Source organism: Chenopodium quinoa, unplaced genomic scaffold, assembly GCF_001683475.1.
Source record: "Chenopodium quinoa cultivar QQ74 unplaced genomic scaffold, ASM168347v1, whole genome shotgun sequence".
Taxonomy (NCBI): domain Eukaryota; kingdom Viridiplantae; phylum Streptophyta; class Magnoliopsida; order Caryophyllales; family Amaranthaceae; genus Chenopodium; species Chenopodium quinoa.
In genome coordinates this window covers 87,749-112,210 of record NW_018744593.1, presented here as the reverse complement: position 1 = coordinate 112,210, position 24,462 = coordinate 87,749, and the positions used below count along the sequence as shown (strand labels likewise).

The 24,462-nt window shown below is 33.4% G+C and overlaps 1 protein-coding gene across 4 annotated transcripts in view; it reads left to right on the top strand.

Moving 5' to 3' along the window:
* The first annotated feature begins 473 nt into the window (after positions 1-473).
* LOC110699561 overlaps positions 474-24,462 on the top strand; it is a 48,782-nt gene continuing 24,793 nt past the window's right edge. The window contains exons 1-5 of one of the 4 annotated variants that reach the window (XM_021877058.1): positions 474-1,118; positions 3,268-3,311; positions 4,004-5,260; positions 5,408-5,605; positions 9,365-10,049. In XM_021877058.1, coding sequence (XP_021732750.1) covers positions 4,016-5,260; positions 5,408-5,605; positions 9,365-9,583 — 1,662 coding nt within the window. In that variant the 5' untranslated portion in view covers positions 474-1,118; positions 3,268-3,311; positions 4,004-4,015 and the 3' untranslated portion in view covers positions 9,584-10,049. Of the gene's footprint in view, positions 1,119-2,723; positions 3,850-4,003; positions 5,261-5,407; positions 5,606-9,364; positions 10,050-24,462 lie in introns of those variants that run through there. The other 3 variants (XM_021877056.1, XM_021877059.1, XM_021877057.1) reach the window with 3 other exon arrangements.

The window sequence follows — 24,462 nt, the reverse complement described above, 5'->3', positions numbered from 1 at the left end:
TGACTTTTTTCTCAAACTTCGTATTTCATATTTTATAAAAAAAAACCCAATAAACGTTGCCTCAGGCAGCGTTTATTGTACAGAATAAAACGCAGCATGAGGCAGCATTTTCCTCCGTACAATATTGCGGGACTTATATCGAATTGCAGCTGCGTTTAATTGGGAATAATACTTTTGCTGTAAGTAAAACGCTGCCTCGGGCAACGTTTTACTTTTTACATACACAAAATACGTGTATTCCAATATATTTTAGCAAAATACATACAAAAAAGTCAATTAACCATAAAACGCTGTCTGACACAGAGTTTTATGTTTTGAATTTTTTTTTTTTAAAAACTGGGTGTAAAACGCTGTTCGAGACAGCGTTTTACCCTAGATGCTTAGTTTGGGAAATACTTTTGCCACGAGACCAATTTGGTAAATACTTTGCCAAAAAAACTCAATTTGGTAAAAGTCCCAAAACAATTTAACCTTTGACCCCATCTTGTTTTAAGGAGCTAAATGACTTGCTGTTAAACAGGTAAATGTTTTCTTTCTTCTTTCTCAAGTCCCTATCCTCCCACCTCCCCACCCACTTCCATGGCCAACACCAAAGCCACCACCACCCCGAAATTGCCGCCAACAACACCACCACCATCTGCCGCCACCCCATCTCCTTCATCTTACACCCCAACAACGGCATCAAAATCCCACAAATCTCAATTGAAAAGAAAAAGAAAGGAAAAGAGCCAAAAAATCAGAGATTCAAAGCAGCAACAATATTTTCCGGGGTTGAATATGGTGAATGGTGAACAAATCCATAGATCAAATTAAATATTCAAGGCAGAAAAAAAAAGCATAGAGAAAGAGGGGTGGTGGTTATGGCGAATTGGTGATTGTTATTGGTGGTGATTATGGTGGTTGTGATGGGGTTGCGACGGTGGATGCATGTATGGTGTGTCGTCGGTGATTGGTGTGTTGGTGGGGGCTGCCGTGGGAGTGGAAGACGGGGGTGTGGCTGCCAGGAAGCGGAAGACATGGGTGTTGGTGGGGTGGGAGGAGTTGGCTGTTGAACATTAAAGGTGAGATTGTTTTGGAATAAATTTAAGGTTGAATTGTTATCGAAAGGCCAAAGATTGGTAAGATATTCTTTTCTATTTTTCCTATATTTTTTTGTTAAACTAATTTTTTTTTATTAAAATTAAATTATTTGTACTAAATATAAATGTTTTAAGATAAAATGTTTTGGCCTATAAATGATTGAAGTTCAAAAAATAATTTAATTTTAGTTAAAATTAGTAATTTTAAAGAACAAATTCAATCATAAATTGGTAAAAATAAATTTTAATTAGTAAAAATAATTTAAGTTTAGTAAAAATAATTTTTTTTTAAAGAGAATTTTAAGTTTATTAATGCAATAGTTGAAATACTAATATATTTAATCATCAATTAGTAAATGTTTGAAAAATCTAATACGAAGTATATGAAAGTATAATTGAAAAATCTAATATGAAGTATTATGAAAGTATAAATTAATACTACCTTTGTGGTTTAATAAGAGTTACACTTTAATCGGCAAATAGTTTTAGGCAATTTAATTAATTTAAATAAAATAAGAGGTAAATGGGGTTGTGAGAGTATTAAAAAATTGTAAAGACACGTAGTTTGATTAATAATTTATTAAAAAGTAATGAATGTAAGAGACAAAAAATAATAAAAAAAAGTAGTATTGGGTTTGGGTACGTGAAAACCATTAGAGGAGATAGATATAATATTAAAAAAATAGATTTCACCACCACTTGACATTTTCGGTTAAGAAAAACCGTTAAATATAACGCTTCAAATAAATTTCTTCGACTATTATGCCAAAAACATGCTATTATTATTGAAAATGCTTCATATTGCATGTGTCACGTAAACTGAGTTATTTTTAGTACGCAAAATGAGGCAATTTCAATTATTTCTTGTAAATTTTGACATTAAATCGGTTCCTTTGGACAAAAATGACCCCTAAACCTCTAAAGAACATGTTTTTAGCACGAAATTCGAAGAATTTTTTTTTTAAACGTTAGTTTTAACTGTTTTCTTAACGAATGTGTCTTATTTAATTGATCCTGCTAGATGTGTCTTTAAAAGTTGTAAATAAAACTGCTAATTGTATTAGTAGTGATTTTATCATGCTCATTTTATAGAAGATTTATTAAACACACTTAGGCCTTGTTTAGTTCACCTTATTTTTACTTATTTCAGAAAAAATAAGTTCAGATCAGATCAGAAAAAATAAGTTCATATCAGAACATCGTTTTATGTGCGGTTTTTTATCGCTAAATATTCTTAATTTCGTAATGAAAAAAATTGTGAAAATTACATATTAATAAACTACACATTATTACGAATCTAACAAGATCCCACTTGATATATTTTTTCCTTATAGATTATCGTACACTTAAGGTCAAAGTTTGGTCAAATAAGACAATCAGATCAGATCAGAAAAAATAAGTTCAGATCAGATCAGAAAAAATAAGTTCAGATCAGATCAGCATAAATAAGATGAACACCTTAGCCAAGAAGATTCAAATTAGTGGCTTTATAAAACTGTTGATTGTATTAAATGTATTTCTTTGTTAATCGATAATTGAGGCCTTGTTTGACATCGTTTTTAGTTTTCTATTTTTTTTTTAAATAAAAAAACCAAAAATAGGAAACAAGAAAAAAAGTGTTTCCTCTTTTCTATTGTCAGTTTTCAAAATTATCATGATTTTTAGTAAGTTTGACTAATTTTTGATTCATTACATGCCATACTACCTCTGTTTGTAAGTTCGACTCACTTACTATTCATGTGGTTAAAATAGACCACATTTTATGAGCTATACACTATAAATAAATTAGATTCCCCTTATTAAAAATAATCCAAATATCAAAATTTTACAAATTTCACTTATACACAACCAGAGTTATTCATGGTCAAAGATGTCTATTGAAGACCGCACAATTGCAAAATGAGTCGAACTTTTAGGAATGCAGGGAGTATATTATATAGTTTTTAAAAACAAAAAATCAAAAAACAGAAATCTATAGTAACGCCAAACAAGCCCTCAATTATCGGTTAGCAAAGTAATACAGCTAATACAATCAACAGTTTTATAAAGCCACTAATTTGAATCTTCTTGGCTAAGTTGGTGTTTAATAAATCTTCTATAAAATGAGTATGATAAATCACTACTAATACAATTAGTAGTTTTATTTACAACTTTTAAAGACACATCTAGCAATATGATTTTTGCTTAGGGTTTGGCTTCTGCATCCATCTTCCCCAAATTCTCAATTTTCAGGTAATAAAAATCCTAATTTCTTCATTTCTCACTTAAAGTTTGTTGTCTATACAATCAATGAATTATGATTTTGATTTCCCTAAATAATTTCTTTAAATAATTGGATTTTTTTGTTAGAAACTACCTAATAAAATCTAGGTTTTGTGAGAAATTACCTAATAAGAGGTAGTAAAAGACGGAATAACTCTGGTTTGATTTCCACCATTACCTAATTTTCTTATATTAACTTACCTCAAAACACCCATGAAACCACCGTGAGGGTTGGTTTTTGAGGTGGTAAGGCTTTTTTTGGGATTGTTAGGGGATATTTCGAGTTAGTTGGTATCGGGATTCGAGATGATGGTTTTTGGGGTAAGAGGGTGGTTTTGATGTTGGAGGGTGGTTTCGGCGTGATGGAGGCAATTTCAAGCGAGTTGTGTGTTGGTTTTGGGGATGAAGCGGTGGTTTCAGGAGATGTTTTGAGGTGGGTTAATGCATGAAAATTAGTTCAACGGTGGAAATCCGGCCATATGTAGTATGTTACAATATTTTATCTCAGGTAATTTCTTACCATTTTATATTTTTTTGTAAAATTTTTTTATTGGGTACTTTCTCACAAAATCTGAAATTTATTAGGTAACTTTGACAAAAGAATCCAAATAAAATTCACTTTTGCCGTTTTATTGATGTTTTTGTATTAATTTCTGCATTAGGTGAACATTAACATGGAGAAGAAGGTTAATTTGGAGAAGAATTTAGATAGAATTTCTGATTTGCCAGAACCAATTAGAAGGCATATACTTTCATTTTTGCCAGCTGATGATGCTGTTAGATCTAGCATTTTGTCGAGCAGTTGGCGGGGGTTGTGGACTGAACTTCCAAAATTGAAATTGAGTGAATTTCAACTTAAATTTCAATTTCGTAGCTCACTTATGGTTAAAAAATTGCCTAAAGGTATGAATGATGGTGCTAGAGTGAAGAGAGAGGCAATTCTTAGGGAGAGGGAGGCGTTTTATGGGTTTCTTGATCGGGCTCTTGAGTCGAGTTCGGATTTCAAGAAGCTTGATCTTTATGTTTTTGGTTACGGGTTGGAGTTGGAGTCTCGCTTGGATCATTGGCTAGAATGTGTTGTTAGGCGTCGTATTAAAGTATTGAAATTGCACTTTAGTTCACGGGAAAAACCCAGATATTGTTTGCCTAAGATTGTATTGGGTGCTAATTCACTCACAAAATTGCACTTGCAAAAATGTGATTTGAATTCGTCTCGTTTTGTGGATGCTCAATTACCTTCCTTACGAGAGGTAAACCTTGAATATGTTTATATGGATGATGGAGTTATGGGGAGCCTAGCTGCTGTTTGTCCTAATCTCGAGGTTTTTGATATCATAAGTTGCCGTGGGTTTACAAGATTTGTAGTCTCTGGTCTCAATAAGCTCTTAACTATGGAATTTGAGACATCTGCTGATGTAATTGAGTTGATTGAGATTGAGGCACCTAATCTGTTGGAGTTCTTCTATTTGAATGATCGCAATATTGATGCTCAGGCGTGTGCAATCAAGGTGCTAGCCTGTCCAAAGATGAGACGTCTGAGATTACATGGTGCTCAATTGGGTGATGATGTTTTTAAACAGATACTTGAAAATCTTTTTGTCCTTGAAAAATTGGAACTATATCGCTGCAATTGGTTAGAACATGTTTCTGTTTCAAATCAACATCTTGTCCAGGTCGAGTTTTCCTACTGTAGACGCATTAAAATGGTTGAAATTGATGCTCCTAATTTAAAATCCTTTCAATATTCGAATGGTGAGCTTATGACTATTAAACCCAAGGGTTGTGCTCTCAAGTTAACCGAAGCAAGCATTTACATAAAACCCTACATCAGAGGTGACAAATGGTATGTTCGTTTCATCAAGTTTCTTGCAAAGCTTCGTCACTGTGAGAAGTTACAACTTATTGTTGGTTCTGAAGAGGTATAATAATGTTTTTCCTTCTCTTTCATGTTGTATTTCTTTTTTGGTTGCATGATAAGTTTTTAATTTAATTCCATCATGCTATCTATTAGCTGATTCTACCTTTTTTTTTTGGTGTTTTGTTTACCATGATATTTCAAAAACAAGGAATTTCTGATCCCTGAATCAGTGAGGATGGAATCCCGCCCTCCCCTGCATGGAGTCAAAAATTTGGTGGTGCAGCTTCGTTCATCATTACTGAAGTATACTCAAGTCGAACTTGTTCAAGCTCTTCTTTGGCTTGCATCATGCCTAGAGTCTCTATCTATCAATAACGACTCTAATCCGGTCTGCAAGTTTCTTAAGGTATTCCTATCTTGGCAAATACTTAATCTGCTCATGTTTCTGTTTATTTTAGGTGGTTTGTCCTGATAGGCTGATATTGCTATATTTATTACAATCATAACTTGGAATTTTTGTGTAAAAATTCATGTTTAAAGATGTTTCTGTAGTAGTATTCCAGTAACATTGCAAAATAATTCGAAGTATAAAAAGGAACTGACCACCACAAACAATTATCCAGATTAAGTTATACATTAGAGTTGGTAAAAATCAAACTGTCCTGCATTGCTACTATTGTTGCATAGGCATTTCGAATCAGAAAACAAGTTGTGGTGACTCTGATAAGAATATATAACTAGATGGCCTTATTTATTTGAAGTTTTTTCAGTTACTTGAGGTTAATTAATGACTTTTTACTTGTAATAAACCTTGTAAAAGCATTTATATGTCCAGCTGCCTATATAATGATTTAGCTAAGAAGATAAAGTCGATAATGACAGAAAATTAACTTGCATTTGTTCATCTAATTGAACTGCACAGAGTTGAGCTCACATTTGTTCTTCTACATGTCTCCTTGCTGTAGGTTAAATTACTTAGAGCCCCACAAGAATTTTGGTTAATTACTTTCATTGTTTATATGGTTTAAGAAATTTATTCAAATTTACTGCCTTTACTGGATGTGTAATAATAAACTTCATGCATAAATTTCCTTACTTTGTTCACGCTCTTAAGAAGGATGTTCAGTGATTATACTTATAGTTTAAGGCTTATTTGAGCATGTTGTTTATTCTTAGCTATGTTTTAGGGAGTCTAAGAGTCGAGATGGAAGTCCCCTATGCAGTGGCGGTTCCAGAAATTTGGACATATGGGTTCGGACTCTTCAGAGTTTCGAACATTAGATATACTTCATCAGTTCTTTTTATTCACAACGTTTGAAATTTTGCACTATTTATGTACACTTTTTGTACCGCATTTTGTATTTTATGTGTTAGGAAAAATATAGTCATTGAAGTCTTGTTAGATTCTCTTCAATCCAACCTTTGCACTTTCTTCTCCAAAAAATCTAACCTTAAGTTTATTCCACAAAAATCCAACCTTTATACCCCATCTTCACCAACAGATCCATTTGACCTGAAACCTGTTAAACAGGTTAAAATGGATTTTTTTTTTTAATTATTCACTCTCCTCCTACCTCCCCATCCCCTTTCCATGCCCACCATAACCACCACCCCAAAAACACCTTGCCACCTGAACTGCCCCTCCCCCCTTTGCTGCCACCCTCCTGCCCCCCCTAAAACCCCTAGCCACAACCCCCTGCTGCCCTGAAACCCCCAGCCCACTCCCCTGCCGCCCCGAAACACATAGCAGCACCCTCCTGCCGCCCTGAAACCCCCAACCCACCTTCCTGCCGCTCGCCGAAACATCTAGCCCCTGCCCCACACAAAGCCCCTGCATCACCAACTCCTCCTTCCCTTCCTTGCTGCCCATACCCAACTTACTATCACCAATTCAGCCCACTTCAACCCACATTAACAAATCACAACTGTAGCAATTACCTCGCATCTCCACCACCTCACCGTCAACACCAGCACCGTTCATCGCCCACAAAACAGCAACCTCACCACCCACCACCAATCCCAGTCCCGCGCACAACCACAACCACGAGTTTAGATTGTTCGGAATTAATGAAATTGGACGATTTTCGTGATAATGATGATGGTTGAGTGGTGAAGATCGCAAAGCAGCCAAGAGAAACAGGGGAAATAGCTGATTATTTTGGAGCTGATTATTGTGGTGCTTTCGGGGAGGAGGTCTCTAGGGTTGCCGGGGAAGAAAAGGTGGGGATGGGGAGGGGAAGGCGGTGGGCCGTTCCGATTGGGACGGCAGCGAAGTGGTAGTCATTTAGGCTGTAAAAGGGGGCTGGGTGCTTTTTTTTTTTTTTTTTTTTTTTTTTCTTCTTTTAATTATTTTTTGTTTTTTTTTAATAATTTAAAAAATAATAGACCTATAAAAAGCTGACACGTGGCATATAACTTATAAAACCAGTCACCAACAAGTAATGGATCTTTAGATGAAGATGGGGTATAAAGGTTGGATTTTTGTGGAATAAACTTAAGGTTGGATTTTTTAGAGAAGAAAGTGCAAAGGTTGGATTTTTAATTTTCATTTTTCCTTAATTAATGTATACTTAAATATATTGATAAACTATTTCTATGAATAAAAATATATATTGATAATATTAAATGTGCATTGACAAACGTTAAAAATGCAACATTGCAATTAAAAATGAACAAATATAAAATCCAAAAATGAATTAAATATTAAATGTATATATTTTGATAAAGCTTGTTCAAATAAAATTTGGCTTTCTTAAAAATTATATGCTCTGATTTGAAAGAAAAGGAAAAAATAATATTACATAAAAAATCAAATCAAGCCCAAAAAAGTCATACTAGTAGTTTATTAAATGTAAAATGTAAAAAAACAGACCCAAATATGATAGGCAGGGGAATTGAACCCGCGTGTCAGCTTGAGTATGTGCTATTCATTTCTACATCTGACCACTGAACCACGGAATTGTATAGTTAATATTGCAGCTTGCAATTGCTTTTAACTTAATTTTTCTTCATCAGATTTATGAATTTTTCCCAAAATCCAGTATGGTTCAGAACCCACTGGACCCATACTGGAACCGCCACTGCCCCTATGGATCTCGGATGTGGCTGTACAGGACATTTCAAACATTTTTGTTTAATAACTCAAGCCAGCTTTTTTCCTTCAAAAATAGATAGTTTTTTAGTAGTACATCAACCTAGAGAAGTCACCACATATTTAGCTATGTGCTTTATGATTTGAGTTATGATGGTACATAGGACAAGGACTGAGAAAATGAAGCTTTCTTTTGTGCATATAAAACTGGAACACTGGGGATAACAGGGAAGAAAGCTGCATGTCTCAGGTTGTGGGAGTTTTAACTTTTAAGTTGCTAAGGGCTCCGCAAATTCGTTGTTACTTTGTGCTTGGCCTTAGTTGTGTGATACTCATTTAGTGTTAATCCTTAAATCGAATCCTACTGTTTCACCACACCTCCTCACATTGTTATGTCTTTGGCGAGTACATCTAGTATGTACTTATTTATGCAGATCGTTTGTCACTTTTTAATTAAGGCTGTGTTTAAAGACAGCTTGAAAACCTGGATGGCGTCGTAGCCATCCATTGTACGTTAATGACGGATGAGAAATTTTTTATCTACAGTTGTGGTTGGATAACCAGTCTGGAACCTGCTTGTACATACAAAGCTACAAATTGCAATATTTAGTTTTAGGATTCCCTTAAATAATTACTAATTTTTTCTTTGGCTTATGATGTCCCTATGTGCTTTCTGGGATTTGTTTGTGTACATCGATGTGAGGTATGATGTATGATATCATTGCTCTTGTTGCTAGGCTTCTTGCCCCCCTACCCCTGGGTTTTTGTTTTGCATTTGTTTTGTGGGGGTGAAAAAAATGTGGGCAAGTTAAGCTAAGGCATTTTGGAGGAGATTTTTCTTATTAAACTAGTATATGTCCCTTGCACCTTGCATGTGTCACAAAGGCTCATATATATATAATTTGTAGAATCTAGTCTTGTTCAAACAAATGTGTAAATCTGTTGTGTAATTTGTATGCTTTTCATTCTTATAATGATTCAACATGTTTTGTTGGTATGAAAAAGATAGGAAATGGGGTTGGAGAGCATGGTTTGATTGAGATGATAATTTTGGTCCTGTTGTTTTCTTTTTAGTTCACATACGAGAAACCAGTGGAAGGCAAGAAGAAATGTGGCTGCTGGAAATCTCTTCCTATCAATTGCTGGAAGCATGCCCTTACTGAAGTATCCCTTGAGAATTGGGGTGGAGATGAAGACGATACAGATCTAGCGACTTTCTTTTCTAAGGCGAGGGTTGATGGGAAAATGGTATGTTTTGTCAAGAAAGTGAGGCCTGGATGGAATCGAAGATAATGCTGGGCAGATTTCCCCCTTATTTTCCTGAATATATAAATGGGGAAGATGCTTAGATATAATTGGATGGGTAGCATTTTGGACCAAAGCTGCAGATCATGTATTATGAGCTTCACTTCTATTGGTGTCTTTGTATTTCCTTGACTTGAGGAGGTTTCCTTAAACAAGTGTTTTTTTTTTGTTTTTTTTTTTTTTTTTTTTTTTTTTTTTTTTTTTTTTTTTTTGAGAGACTAAGGCTTTGTTGTTGTTGTTTTGGAATGTTGGGTAGACAAATAGACAATTCCATCTTTTTATTTGATATTAGGGATTATGAAAGATTGGTTGTATAAGGCTCATGAACTTACAGCTAACTGTCTGAATTCTTAAATGTTGTTGAAACTGTCTCATATTTAGAATCATGCAGAGAAGCTGAGAAGGTTTCAAACTATTCACTTTTTGTTCTGAAATGATAATTAATTTTCTGAAAGTGTGCAAGTGCATTGAATAAGAATTACAGAGTACTGCATATGCAGATTTGTTACAAGCAACCCAACGACCCTGCCCTTACATCATGCTATAATTTGCAGGAATTTTGAAAAGTTATGTAAAATTCACAGCATCAGGGCTGCAATATTTCACTGATTTTTGACTGAGTCACTTTCACAAGATATATGGACTTAGCGAAAGAATGCAGAGAAGTTAGATGTATCAGTTTTAGCATTTCTCGATTGGACTTGTACAACAATTTGTTAAGGTTCAGTTGCTGGAGCAACAATGCATTGTAGGTTAAATCAAGACTCATGAAATGAAATAATGACATGTGTACAAAGATGATATCAACGGTTATTACTTTAGTTATAGTTATAGAAAAAAAAAATCGGTGGGGACAAAGGATAAAACATATGAGAGGTTTATTAAAAAAAAAAAAAAAAAAAAAAAAAAAAAAAAAAAAAAAAAAACTAATGATGTTATCATTGACGGGAAAAAAAATTCATGTGAGAAAGACACGTGTACAATTTGAGGAATGGATGATGTCAGCATATTTTGTTTTAGTATTAGTATATAGACTATTGATTAGTTTCTCAAAAAAAAGAAAAAAAAAATTCTTGTTTTTGTTCTCTTTTGTTGGTGGGTTGTTAAGGGAGTAAGACTCTAGATTTTCCTCCTCTTTTAAATATTTATCTTATTATTTTTTTTTTACAAAAAAAAAAATTGTTTTATGGCGACAAATTTTTTGTTGTACAAACAACACATTTAGTCTAGAATATAATTATTGTGATTATTATTTTAGGTCTTTTTTTTGGTCAAGTTAAACTTTGATGATACAAGGTAAGCTAACTTTAATAATTACTCCCTTCGTGTTAATATAAGTGAAACAGTTTGATTTTTTGCACAATTCATCTAATTCACTTTGACTAATGTTTGTGAATCATATATACATTAGAATATATATTGTTTTTGTGTGTACTTGTTGAAATTTTTTCCTAGTTTGTTACTTATTGATAATTAAAGATATTATCAATCAAAGTGTTGCATTGGAATAGTACACAAGTGAAACTTTTCACTTATATAAACACGAAAGAAGTAAAAAAATATCACCAAAAAAAAAAAAAATTAGAATATTATTAAACCGCATACCGAATGACTTGGTTTGACACCTAATATGGTTTGGTTTGGAAAAATGTCAAACCGTATTTTACAGTATGATTTGGGTTATACCTCAAACCGCACTAAACCGGACCGCGTACTTCATTAGTTTCGAGGGGGTGTTTTGAGATAGGTCTAACGCTTGGAAATTAGGTGGGAAATCCAGTTAGAGGTAGTATTTCACAATTTTTTTTTTACGGGAAATAATATCATTAATGAATAGCAATACAATATCGACAATAATAATAAAGATTTGTAAACCACAAATTTTAAGAAACTAGTATATATAGTGCCCGTGCGATGCACCATTATTACAGAGTGATAGACTCCTTTACATTAACAAAATGATCTTTCTATGTGAGCTTTAATACAAAATAAAATTTTAATTTTTATTACAACAACTGAATTAACATAAATAGAATCAGAGTTTAAATAAAATTTCAATTTTGAAATACAAATAAACTTATAGTAAAAAAAGACTACTTTGTATAACATAAGTAGATTCATCTATTTACATAACCATAGTAGCGGTCTAGCGGGTAACAAATCCGAAATTATATATATATTTTTTTCATATGACCACTTGCTTAAGTAGGCAACATTCTAATAAATAATACCTGTTTTATCAGTCGCACTCACCAATTTTTCTAGCCAAAATAACAACTATTTTATTTTACCCACTAGTAGAGTATTTTACCCACCAGTAGGGTAGTAGGTGGTATATTTTTTCCTAAGCATTGTGTCATTAACAATAACACAATTGTCATACAACTTTTTGAAACAAATCAATTCATTAATAAAAGTCATACGACATCTACAAATGAAATCTAAATTAACAAACACATAAAATTGAATCAAGGGTTTCCTTCATCAAAGCTATGACCGTTGAAAAGATCCTGCACCGTGGTACATCTCTCGCACACATAGCTTGAATATACAACCTTTCAAAGAGAGCCGGTCTAACGATTTGTTGTAGCCGTAAGGATGATTTTCATCTGATTAATTTGAACGCATTTGAAAATTTGACACCTGTTGTGATCCCGAAAAAAATCTTTACCAACGAACTGATAGTAAAAGATGATTACCTTTTTGATAAAACATAACACACAAACAAACTCTAAACATAAATAAACAACTAAAGTAACAAAAAGTAACGACTCCACCATAGGAAGACGGACGAATATCTACACTACTTGTGTAGATTTATTGAAATCTAAATGACAAAACTAAAGAAAATTAAGAAGAAGGGTCGAAAATAGTCTAATTTTCGAAGAAATTAGACTATTTCGGCCTAAATTGCTAAGAATTTGGAAAAACCCTAGAAGAGATTGAAGAGGAGAGAAGAGGAGAGGAGAGGCCAATAATTGTCATACAACTAAATGAACTGATTACATCTGACTATATATAATCCATAAATATTTAGGTATTGGTATAGATTAATTTCATATAGATTAAAGATATATGTTGAGATTTAGAAAGATGTTAGTCATAGTTCATCACCAAACATGTAATGTACTCTTATAATTATAAATTTCTAATTATCATAAGCATATTATATACTTAGTATACATATTATTTAAACAAATATGAGCACTAATAATCGTGAAAATAATTTAACTTATAAAAATGAGTGAATTTTCCATATTAAAATTATATAAAATATCTAAGTTTTAATTTTTATTTTATTTTTGACAAGAGTTTAAACACACATTTATATATGTGGTTGGTCACACGGTGTGGCCAACCATGATGGGGGTAAATTAATTCTTAGTGTTATAGAGGATACACGACCATTATTACATGAGTTATTTCATCAGTGGTATAGGGGTTACTCAATCAAAGTCATAGGGATTACTTTGTTAGTTTTTAGTCGGGCACATGGTGTGGTCAGCTGCGCACAAGATGAACTGAAGTTTAAGTTTATTTTAAAATATCAAAGTTTCATAAAATATCTTAGTAGTTAAAGTTTATATTAAATTAAAATGGAAATATAAAATCTTACATAATTACGGAATCAAAGTATAATGCATATATATTTTGGCATATTATAGTAATGGTTGGCTTGTTATATCGATAAAAATATATCTTTTGAAATATGACAGTTATAGGTGATCTTTTAATATAATTATATGTAATTGAGATAATTAATTTGATACTCAATTTTAGGTTTTATTATGATATATATGGTATAAGTGAAATTATTTAAAAAAAAAATCTAAGTTTTTCCTTAAAAAATTGTTGGACGGAAAAGACAGCACCGGGAAGTGATACGTGTTATTCCTGTTGTCTATTTTAGTATTATGTTATTGATTGATTGACTAACATAACATTTACAATCAATATCATAACTAATTTGCATATGCATAGCTCATATTCCACTACTTCAAGCTTGATTCGTATAGTGAATTTTGATGTCTTTGATCGTAGAGTTGGTGTCAAACCCTAAATCTATATGAATTCAAATCACATTCTCAATTATTATCAATCAAAACTCTAAAATTGAGAATCAAAATCCTAGAAAAATTGGAAAAACCCAAAAAAATTAGTACAGACTCTTATTCATGGCTATTCAAAAAAAGACTTATAAATGGAGAGAACTAAGCAAAGCAAAACAAAACAAAACAAAAAGCAAACCAAGTATGTTTGGAATCGCTGTGGATTTCTGTATTTTGTTTTTTCAAAGTCATATGATATATAATAAATCAAAAATTAGTCCTTGAGTTGATTGATAATTATTAATTTATAATTATAAGAGTACATTACATGTTTGGTGATGAAGTATGACTAACATCTTTCTAAATCTCAACATATATCTTTGATCTATATGAAATCAGTCAAACTTATTGAAATCATGAAAATATTTAAAATTGACAACGGAAAAGTGAAAACATCTTTTTCTTGTTTTTGGTTTTTTATTAAAAAAAAAACTGAAAAAAAAACGATGTCAAACAGTCAAGCCCAAAAAAAAATTAAAGAAAAACTGTTGAAAATAGTCTAATTTTTTTTAGTCTATTTTCCGAAGAAATTAAACTATTTCCAACCTAAACGACCTAGAGCGCTAAAACCCTAGAGGAGAGAGGATGAAGGAGAGAGAAAAGAGAAAAGGAGGCGGCTTACGACATTTTATGGGCTTGTAGTTTCTTATAACTAGAGGTGTCAGTTTTCAAACCGAATCATGGAATCGCCCGTTATCGAACCGACCCAGCAAGAACCGAATCGTTGATTTCAAACTGAAAACCGAACTGAACCGTATATAGTCAACCCGATACCGAACTGAATCGATTAATGTTAACTCGTCAAGAACCGTAAACCGATAACAAACTGAACTGCTCCAATCCGAACCGAACCGAATGTGTTATAAACCGTTATTGACCCGAACCGTTTATAAATTGAAAACCGTTTGAACCATAGAAAAAACCGTTTAAACCGAACCATTGTAAACTGCTAACCGTTTAAACCGAACCGTTGTAACCTGTTAAACTGAACTGTTTTCAAACCACAACCCGTTTAAACCAATTAGATTACAAACTATTTAAACCGAACTTTTTACAGCCCGTTCCATTCAAATTGAACTATTTACAACCTTTAACAATTTGTTAGAATTCCACGGAATATAGTTATAACTCTTGTAAGCTTTTAACTTCAAAAAAAAAAAAAAAAAACACCCACTATAGTTATAGTTCATACAATCGTAATTATAATCATTAACTTGTACAATATTACTAAGAAATAATTATGAAGGTTGTAAAGAAAACAAAAATTGTTCTAAAAAAAATTGTATTACTTCAAAATTAAAAAAAAATTCATAAAATCAACCTAATTATAATTGTTAATGAAAATATTGACTATATATTACATTGAGTATGAAAACAACCTAATTATCATAAAAAGATGTACAAGGAAGGTGTAAATCTTGTAACATATACATAGTGATTCTGGAGGAAAACTCCATACAAAAGAACTCTACTAAGGTAAATCAACAACAGAAAGGCTCGGGAACAACAGTCATCAGCAGGCAGGCAGGTTGGATAGTTGTAAATCATCTTATCAGCTCCATACAACAGCAGGGCAACAAAAGTAAATCAGCAGGGTAGCAGCAGTAAAACAGCAATAGTTTCCTAGGAAACAAAATCAAGAACACAATGATCTACACTAAGGCCATAATTCAATTTCTTCAACCTGGCAATAATCTTACCAAAATGAACCATTTCCTGTCGCCCATCCCTCTTCACACTCATCATAGGCATCAAAAGTAATTTTATGTAAAAAAAAAATTGCTCTCAGATTTAATACTATCATATCACTGAGCAATAGTTGTTTTAACTTAACTTGAAAATTGCTGCCAGCAAGTACATATATATTGACATCTCAACATAAATGACAAGGGCAACGATTTGATTCAGGATAAATTAATACAACAGTAAGCGGACATAGAAAATAAGCAGTCATCCACAGGCAACAGTCGTAAATCAGCAGCAGAAAGGGTTAGAAAAAGCAACAAATCAGGGCAGCAGCAGTGGAGAAGAGTTAGAAGACTATGGGCAGAAGCAGTAACAATGATACATCAATAACATCCACAACGAGGCAACAAAAATACCACTCATCATAGGCATTTCGGAAGTAATTTTTTGTAAATAAATTGCTCTCAGATTTAATAATATCATATCATCACCGAGCAATAGTTGTTTTAACTAAAACTTGATAAATGCTGCTAGCAAGTACATATATATTGACGTCTCAACATAAATGACAAGGGCAATGATTTGATTCAAGATAAATTAAAACAACAACCACAGTGAAGCAACACTAGCAAGTACATATATATTGACATCACAACATAAATGACAAAGGCACTGATTTGATTCAAGATAAATTAAAACAACAACAGCCACAGTGAGGCAACACCGCAACAGAAATACCTTTTATGTAGATGAAGCACTTTCGACTTCCATCTCTTTACTAATAAGGAGAATGTCTTCCTCAGCATCCCCTTCATAACCAAGACACCAATTTTGGGTGGTAACCAATGCCTCAACATTATTTGGCAAAAGCTTACCCCTATACTTGTTCAGAATACGACCGCCCATGCTAAAAGAAGATTCGAACGCCACTGATGTAATAGGAATGGCCAAAACATCCCTTGCCATATTAGCTAAAATAGGAAACGAAGAAGCTTGAGATTCCCAATACTTAAGAACATCAAAATTTTGCCCTTCAATTATTCGCGTATGAGGTCCATTCAAATATGATTCAAGATCAGCCAAAGCGCATCTTGTTGGATCACCATCTTCGTCATCATCGCTCTCACATAACTGAAATAGTTTTTTTTTTTAAAAAAGTTCAATTATAACATTAAAAAAACAATTAAATATTGACATTAATAATATACAACATAATTATCTTGAAAACATTTCCATAATCCAAGAAACGATTAGCATTTTCAGATTGAGCTGTAACGAAAGGGGTAGTAATTCTGCAGCTTGAATTAGAACTAGAAGCAGAATAAAATTTATAAAGCTCACAAAGAGCATCCTTAATCATCTTAACCTTTTCGTCACATGCCTCACCAACATACAACAATTTTAACATTTTTCTCACTCGATAAAGCTTATAACGAGGATCAAGAGCAACAACAATTGAAAGAATCAAAGAATAATCCTCCTAATAGCCCTCAAACTTTTTAAGCATAACTGCTGCCATGGGTGCAAGTTTAAGGTCTTTATGGGCTTGATAAATAACGTACTCAATTCTTAAAACACTAAAAAAATACAAATTAGCAGTGGGATATTCAACACTAGAAAATAACACAGTAGTATCATAAAATGGCTGAAGGAAATCACAAATATTTTGAATGGTATCCCATTCATTAGCATCAAGTCTATGATCAATACCTAAATACCTATTAGTAAATAGGATCAAGGCTTCTTTAGCTTCTAAAGCTTTTCAGAGCATTGTATAAGTGGAATTCCAACGAGTCACAACATCAAGGCATAGCTTACCAAGTTACCATTAAAAGCACACTGTACCTCAGACAAAACATGCTCAGATTGAGTTAATCTAGAATCAGAAGCATCAGTATATTTAACAACTTCACACAATTTTACAACACTTTCATTAACTTCTTTTAAACCTCTTTGAACAATAGTATTCAAAACATGAGCAGAACATCTAACATGAAAGAATTTACTATTACAAGGGAGAGGAGAACTTTGCATTAATTCTTTTTTCGAATATTCAAACCATAACATCCATTGACCGAGCATTATCAACGGTCATTGAAAAAGCCTTACCTTGAAGGTTCCACTCTGTGATGAGTTTGAACACAAACTTTCCAATATCAACACCAATATGAGGAGGGCCACAATATCTAAAATTTAAAATTTTAGACCTAGGAGACCAATTGTCATCAACATAATAAGCAGTCAAAGTGAGAAAGCCATGGTTATTACATGCAGTCCACAAGTCACATGTAAAGCTAACTCTACAAGAAACATTAGCCAAAGACTCATGCAACAAGAATTTATACTTTTCATACTCACGTACACAATACTTTAAAATAGTATTTCTACAAACATGCTTCACATTAGGATTCAAATATACAAGAAGTTTCCTATGATATTTATGCTCTACCATACGTAAAGGATATGCATGGCGGATTATAGCTTTAGCAAACATATATAAAAAAGTTTTTTGATCAAATGGTGATTCTACACCTTGGTGAAGACCATGGTTTAGCAAGCATGCATTAATATGAGTTCTACAAGTTGAAGTACCTGATCTATCAGGTGCTTTATATTCTTTGCCACACAAATTACAACAAGCATATTCTACCTTTTCCGTACCTAATGCTTGGATTCTGAGCACCTTCATCTGGTGCAAAGTTAGCTTGAGAGTTTATAGTTTCAAAATATGATTGCCTCTCAGAGACACATTCATCATACTCTTGAGCCATGACTGAAACCAAAAAAAAAAAAAAAAAAAATGAAAAACAGATGTATAAGTACCAAAAAAAAAAACAGCATTTACCAATCTAAATTATACTTTGTTTATACAATACATACATACAAGGAAAATCAGAACAACAACATTTACCAATTTAAATTATACTTCATTTATACAATACATACATACAAAGGAAATCAGAACAACATTTACCAAAAAAAACAACATCAGCTTTTACTTATTATTTTTAACTATTAGAATATTTGTTAGATTTCATTTTAATTTTTCCAATGAGCAACTGCATTATCTCCGAGCCTACAACGGAAGTAACAAGTGACATTTTCTATGACATACAACTCGAACACAAGAGTAAAGATACTCATAACGTGGGCTCTATAAACCTTACAAATCAATTAATTCTGGGCTCGACAAACCTTTAACCATACGAATCAAGCATCATTAAAGAGTTAAATTTTGTTCAACACAAAATTCTTGCTGTAAGTTTCATTGCAAAATAAACACAACTATGCCATAATAATTTGAGCAGCTTGAAAAAACAATATACAACAGGATTTAATAAAAGGGTAACACTACTGCCCTTATACATCAACAATAATCAAAACCCAAATCAAATTCATTGTACATAAATAAAATTCAGAAAAATAAATCACAAATTTCAGACGTGTACCTTAAAACTTTCGAGGAAAAGCCCACAATATTCGGGATTAGAGTTTGAAGGTTGAAATGGTCGCTGCTGGTTTGAAGCTAGATGGACAAACAATCACAAAATAGATGAAAAGACAATCACAAAATAGATGATAATCACAAAATAGATGAACATATTTCACCGAATTAAAGTCACCGAATTTCACCGGATTTTCAATGCAAAACCCAACAAATTTCACCCATATTCACTACTAGAAAATAACCAATCAACGACGGAAAAAATCCTTCGGAAAACCCTAAAATTCCGTCGGAAATGCCCTTTTCCGACGGAATTCCGTCGGGAGGCACCGTCGCATTACCTTTTGTAGGAATTTCGGTATAATCCGACGGAATTTCCGACGGATTTTGTTCTGTCGGAGTCAGGTTTGACTTAATTGGGAAGTCCGTCGCAAGGTTATGACGGAATATTTCCGTCGGTATGAGTTACCTTCCGACTGAAAATTCCGTCGGAAAAAACCACTTCCGACGGTAAATTCCGTCGGAATCTACTTAATTCCGACGGAAAATTCCGTCGGAAATGTTAATAAAAAAAATACAAAAAAAAAACCAGAGCCCCCACCCTAAACAGAGCCCACCACCCTAAACAACCACCAACACAACCAGAGTCCCTACCCTAAACATAGTCCACCACCCTAAACAACCACCAACACAACCAGATCCCTCACCCTCATCCCCAACAACAACGAAAACCCCATAAAATACAACCACCACCCTCACAGCGCCGAAAACCCCCGCAAATAACTCCACTGTCGCCGAAAACCCCCCACCAACGCCTCCACAGTCGCCAAAAACCCACCTAAGCCCACAACCATCACAATCCCATCACCACCCACCACACGCACACACATTAGCCACTCCCACCACCACCACCGAATCTCCTAACCCAGAAACCCAAAAATTTTAATTAAAAAAAAAAACTCAAAAAAAAACGAAAAATTAAAACCTAAAGCATACCTTAAGTTGAAATGGGCTACGAATTTCACCACGAAAACGGTTTAAGAAGGCCAAATTCGGCAATAAAAAGTCTAAATCTAGGCTTTTATGGTCGAATTTGGCCTAAAAAACCTTTAAAATAATCAAAACAACATCGCAGGTGGTTGTGTAGGTTGCGCAGTGGTGGTGGTAACCGTGTTGTTGCGCCGTTGTTGATGTCGCTATTCTTAACGCCGAAGGAGAAGGGAAAGAGAAGGAAGGAAGGAGATAAGGAGAGAGAAAGAAAAAGGGGAAGATGCAGGAAAGAGAAGGAGAAGGAGATAAGAAAAAGGGAAAGAGAAGGAGAAGAGGAAGATGCGGGGTAGAGAAGGAGAAGGGGAGAAGGAAGGAAGGAGATAAGGAGAGAGAAAGAAAAAGGGGAAAGATAGAGAAGGAAGAGGCGGAAAGTGACAAGGGGGGTGGAAGTTGCATTAGGGTTTCAATTTTTAAGGATTTTTTTTTTTTTTTTTTTTTTTTTTTTTTTTTTTTAAATAAGATTCTGTCGGAAATTCCGTCGGAATAATAATCCGTCGGAATATTCGGGATTTCCGAGGGAATATTCCGTCGGAAATTTTCGACGGATTTTAATTCCGTCGATAATTTAACTTTCCGACGGAAGAAGCCTATTGTTCCGAGGGAATTAATTTCCGTCGCACGTATTCCGACGGATTTTCCGTCGTAACGTACCTTTTCCGATGGAATTTTATGACAGATCCTAATTCTGTCGGAAAGTACAAATTTTCCGACGGAATTTAGGTCCGTCGGAACGATTCCGTCGGAAAACGACCTATTTCTAGTAGTGATTTAATAGAAACCAGGAAAAAGATTATTCGCAAAAAAAATAAAACATGGATGAAATGAGTATGAGTGTGAGGTGGTATGAACATATGAGGGTATGACCTGAGAGATTGAGAGGGAGAGATTGAGAGGGTAGAAGAAGAGGTGCCGCTGAATGTATTAGGGTTACCAGCTTATACTCTAGGTTTTGTTTTTACTTTTTAATGAAATCCAACGGTTGTTTAACTTGTTTAATCTAACCGTTCGTTCATTTTATTTTATTTTAAAATTTTTTAATGTGTGGCAGATAATCATTTGGAAAGTTCCTTTTTTTTACAATCCAACGGTAGTATTTTTTTTTACAATCCAACGGTAGTATTCTTTTTGTTTTTTTCGAGGTCACTATGACCGTTGCTTTTCAAGATATGGCCATTATGAACTTCTGATTTTTTTATTTTTTTATTTTTATGTTTTTTTCTTTTCTTATTATTTTTAAATGTTATTATTTTTTTTAAGTTTATCAAACAACATAATTTTCCAATAAAAACCAAGTAAGATATTATAAATATATATGTATATATTTATTTCAAAAAAATATTTATATAAGTATATATTATTTCCTATAATTCTATTATTATTATTATTATTGATATTTTCGAGGTAAATGCGATTTATAGTTTATCTTAATTGCAAAATGTAACCTTAAACGATTCTTATTTCGTTGTACATTTGTACAGTTGTACTATATAATGGTTTCGTCACTTTCGTGACTTTCGTCCATTTAGTGTCCGAGTGTGAGTAATAATCTAAATAAACTAACAAACTAATCCATTTAACATTTTAACCTTATGTAACTTATAAATTGTAAGAAACGCAAATGTTTAGAAATTAAAATTGATTCAATATGACATAGTTAATGTATATCAGTATATGTATATCTTTATATGTAATAAATAATAATGTATGGTACCATTGGTATCATACTATAATTGGTATGTACAGATAATCGATAAACATATCAAATTATTAAAACTTAAAACACTTCATGACGATCTAATCAAATACTTTTACTTCCTCAATTATCGATTTATCGTATTCAAAGTATCAACTCATCAAATCATGGTTATGACACGATATTTATAACAATCAAAACAAGAAGCTGATAGCTTTATAATATTTGATAATGAAATAATAATACATTAATACCTTATAAATTTGTAATAAACTAATATACTAACATAATAATATATTAATATCTAATAAACAACAACAAGATTATAAGCAAACTTGAAATATAACATATTAACATGATATAGAATAAATGAGGATTTGTATAGTTGTATACAATCCAATGTCTGAATTGATTTATCATATTCTAAGTAGCAACTCATCAAACGATGGTCATGACGCGATCTCTAAAACAATCAAACAAGAAGCTGATAGCCTGATAATATTTGATAATGAAACAATAATACATTAATAACATATAAATTTGTAATAAACTAATATACTAATATGATAATTTATTAATATCTAATAAATAGCAACAAGAGTATAACCAAACTTGAAATATAACATATTAACATGATATAAAATATATGAAGATTTGTGTAATTGTATACAATCCGGTGTCTAAATCGATTTATCGTATTCAAAGTAGCAACTCATCAAATAATGATCATGACGCGATCACTAAAACAATCAAATAGGCCGCTGATAGCCTGATAATAATTGATAATGAAAAAATATATTACATTAATAACTTATAAATGTGTAATAGGCTAATATACTAATATGATAATATATTAATATCTAATAAACAGCAACAATAGTATAACCAAACTTGAAATATAATATATTAACATGACTTAGAATAATTGAATGATTAAGGATTTGTGTAATTGTATATAATTCGATATGAACCAAATCGGCATTGAACCGGGTAAACCCGCCTCTAAACCGACGCGTTTCGAACCGATCCGAAAATAACTCAAACTGATATGAATTGAACCGACATTGAACAGGGTAAACCAGTCCATGAAATGACCCATTTCAAACCATTCGATAATGACCCACACCGATATGAACCAAACCGGCATTGACCCGGGTAAACACGCCCCTAAACCAACCCGTTTCAAAACGATCCGATAATGACCCGAACCGTTTATAACCCGAACCGACATTGACCCGGGTTTGGGTAAACCCGCCCCTAAACCGACCCGTTTCAAACCTATTCGATAATGAATCGAACCGTTTATAAATTGAACCGCCGTTGACCCGGGCAAACCTGCCCCTGAACTGACCCGTTCCAAACCGATCCGATAATGAACCGAACTGTTTATAAACCGAACCGCCATTGAATCGAACAAAATTCAAAGTACACCAAAATAAACCGAAATCGAACTGAACCGTTACTAATCAAAACCGAACCGAACTGAACCGCCAGCTAAATGAAACCGTTTCAACCTGAACCGCTTCAAACCGGACCCGATTCAAACCGAGGTCAAACGGAATTGACACCCCTACTTATAACATTTTTTTATCAAGTTATTTCTCACAACATCTAGATTTATATTTTTATTGGGCACAAAATCAGATTTAATTGTCACTTTTGCATTTTTATTGATGTTAATTTCTGCATTAGGTGAACAAGAGCATGGAGAAGAAGAATATAGAGACGATTTTACATAGAATTTCTGATTTGCCAGAACCAATTAGAAGGTACATACTTTCATTTTTGCCAACTGTTGATGCCGTTAAAACTAGCATTTTGTCGAGCAGTTGGCGGGGGTTGTGGACCGAACTTCCGAAATTGAAATTGAATGGATTTAAATTTAGAACCTTACTTGTGGCTGAAAAATTGCCTTATGGTGTGAATGATGGTGCTAGCGTGAAGAGAGAGAGGCAATTCTTAGGGAAAGGGAGGCGTTTTATGGATTTCTTGATCGGGTTCTTGACTCGATTTCGGAGTTAAAGACGCTTGATCTTTATGTTCCTGGTTACGGGTTGAAGTTGGAGTTGGAGTCTCGCTTGGACCATTGGCTTGAATGTGTAATTAGGCGGCATATCAAAGTATTGGACTTGGACTTTAGTTCATGGAAAAAACCCAGATATTATTTGCCTAAGATTGTATTTAAGGCTAATTCATTCACAGAACTGCACTTGCAAAAATGTCAGTTAAATTCGTCTCGTTTTGTGGATGCTCAGTTACCTTCCTTACGAGAGATATACCTTGAATATGTTTATATGGATGATGGAGTTATGGGGAGCTTAGTTGATGTTTGTCCTAATCTCGAGATTTTGGATGTCACAAGTTGACAAGATTTGTAGTGTTAAAGATGGATTTTGAGACATCTACTGATGTCCTTGAGTTGATTGAGATCGAGGCACCTAATTTGTTGGAGTTCTGTTTTGAGAATTACCACTATATAAATGCTCAGACGTGTGCAATCAAGGTGCTAGCCTGTCCAAAGATGAGAAGTCTGAGATTACTTGGTGCTCAATTGGGTGATGACGTTTTTAAACTGATACTTGAAAAACTTTTTGTCCTTGAAAACTTGGAACTATATCGCTGCAATCGCTTAGAAAGGTTTTTGTTTCAAATCAACATCTTGTCAATGTCGAGTTTTTCTCCTGTAAACCCCTTAAAATGGTTGTTGGAATGGTGAGCTTATGACTATTAAACCCAAGGGTGGTCATGCTCTCAAGTTAACTGAAGCAAGCATTGACATAAAACCAAACATCAGAGATGGCAAGTGGTATGCTCGTTTCATCAGGTTTTTTGCAATGCTTCGTCACTGTGAAAAGTTACAACTTTTTGTTGGTTCTGAAGAGGT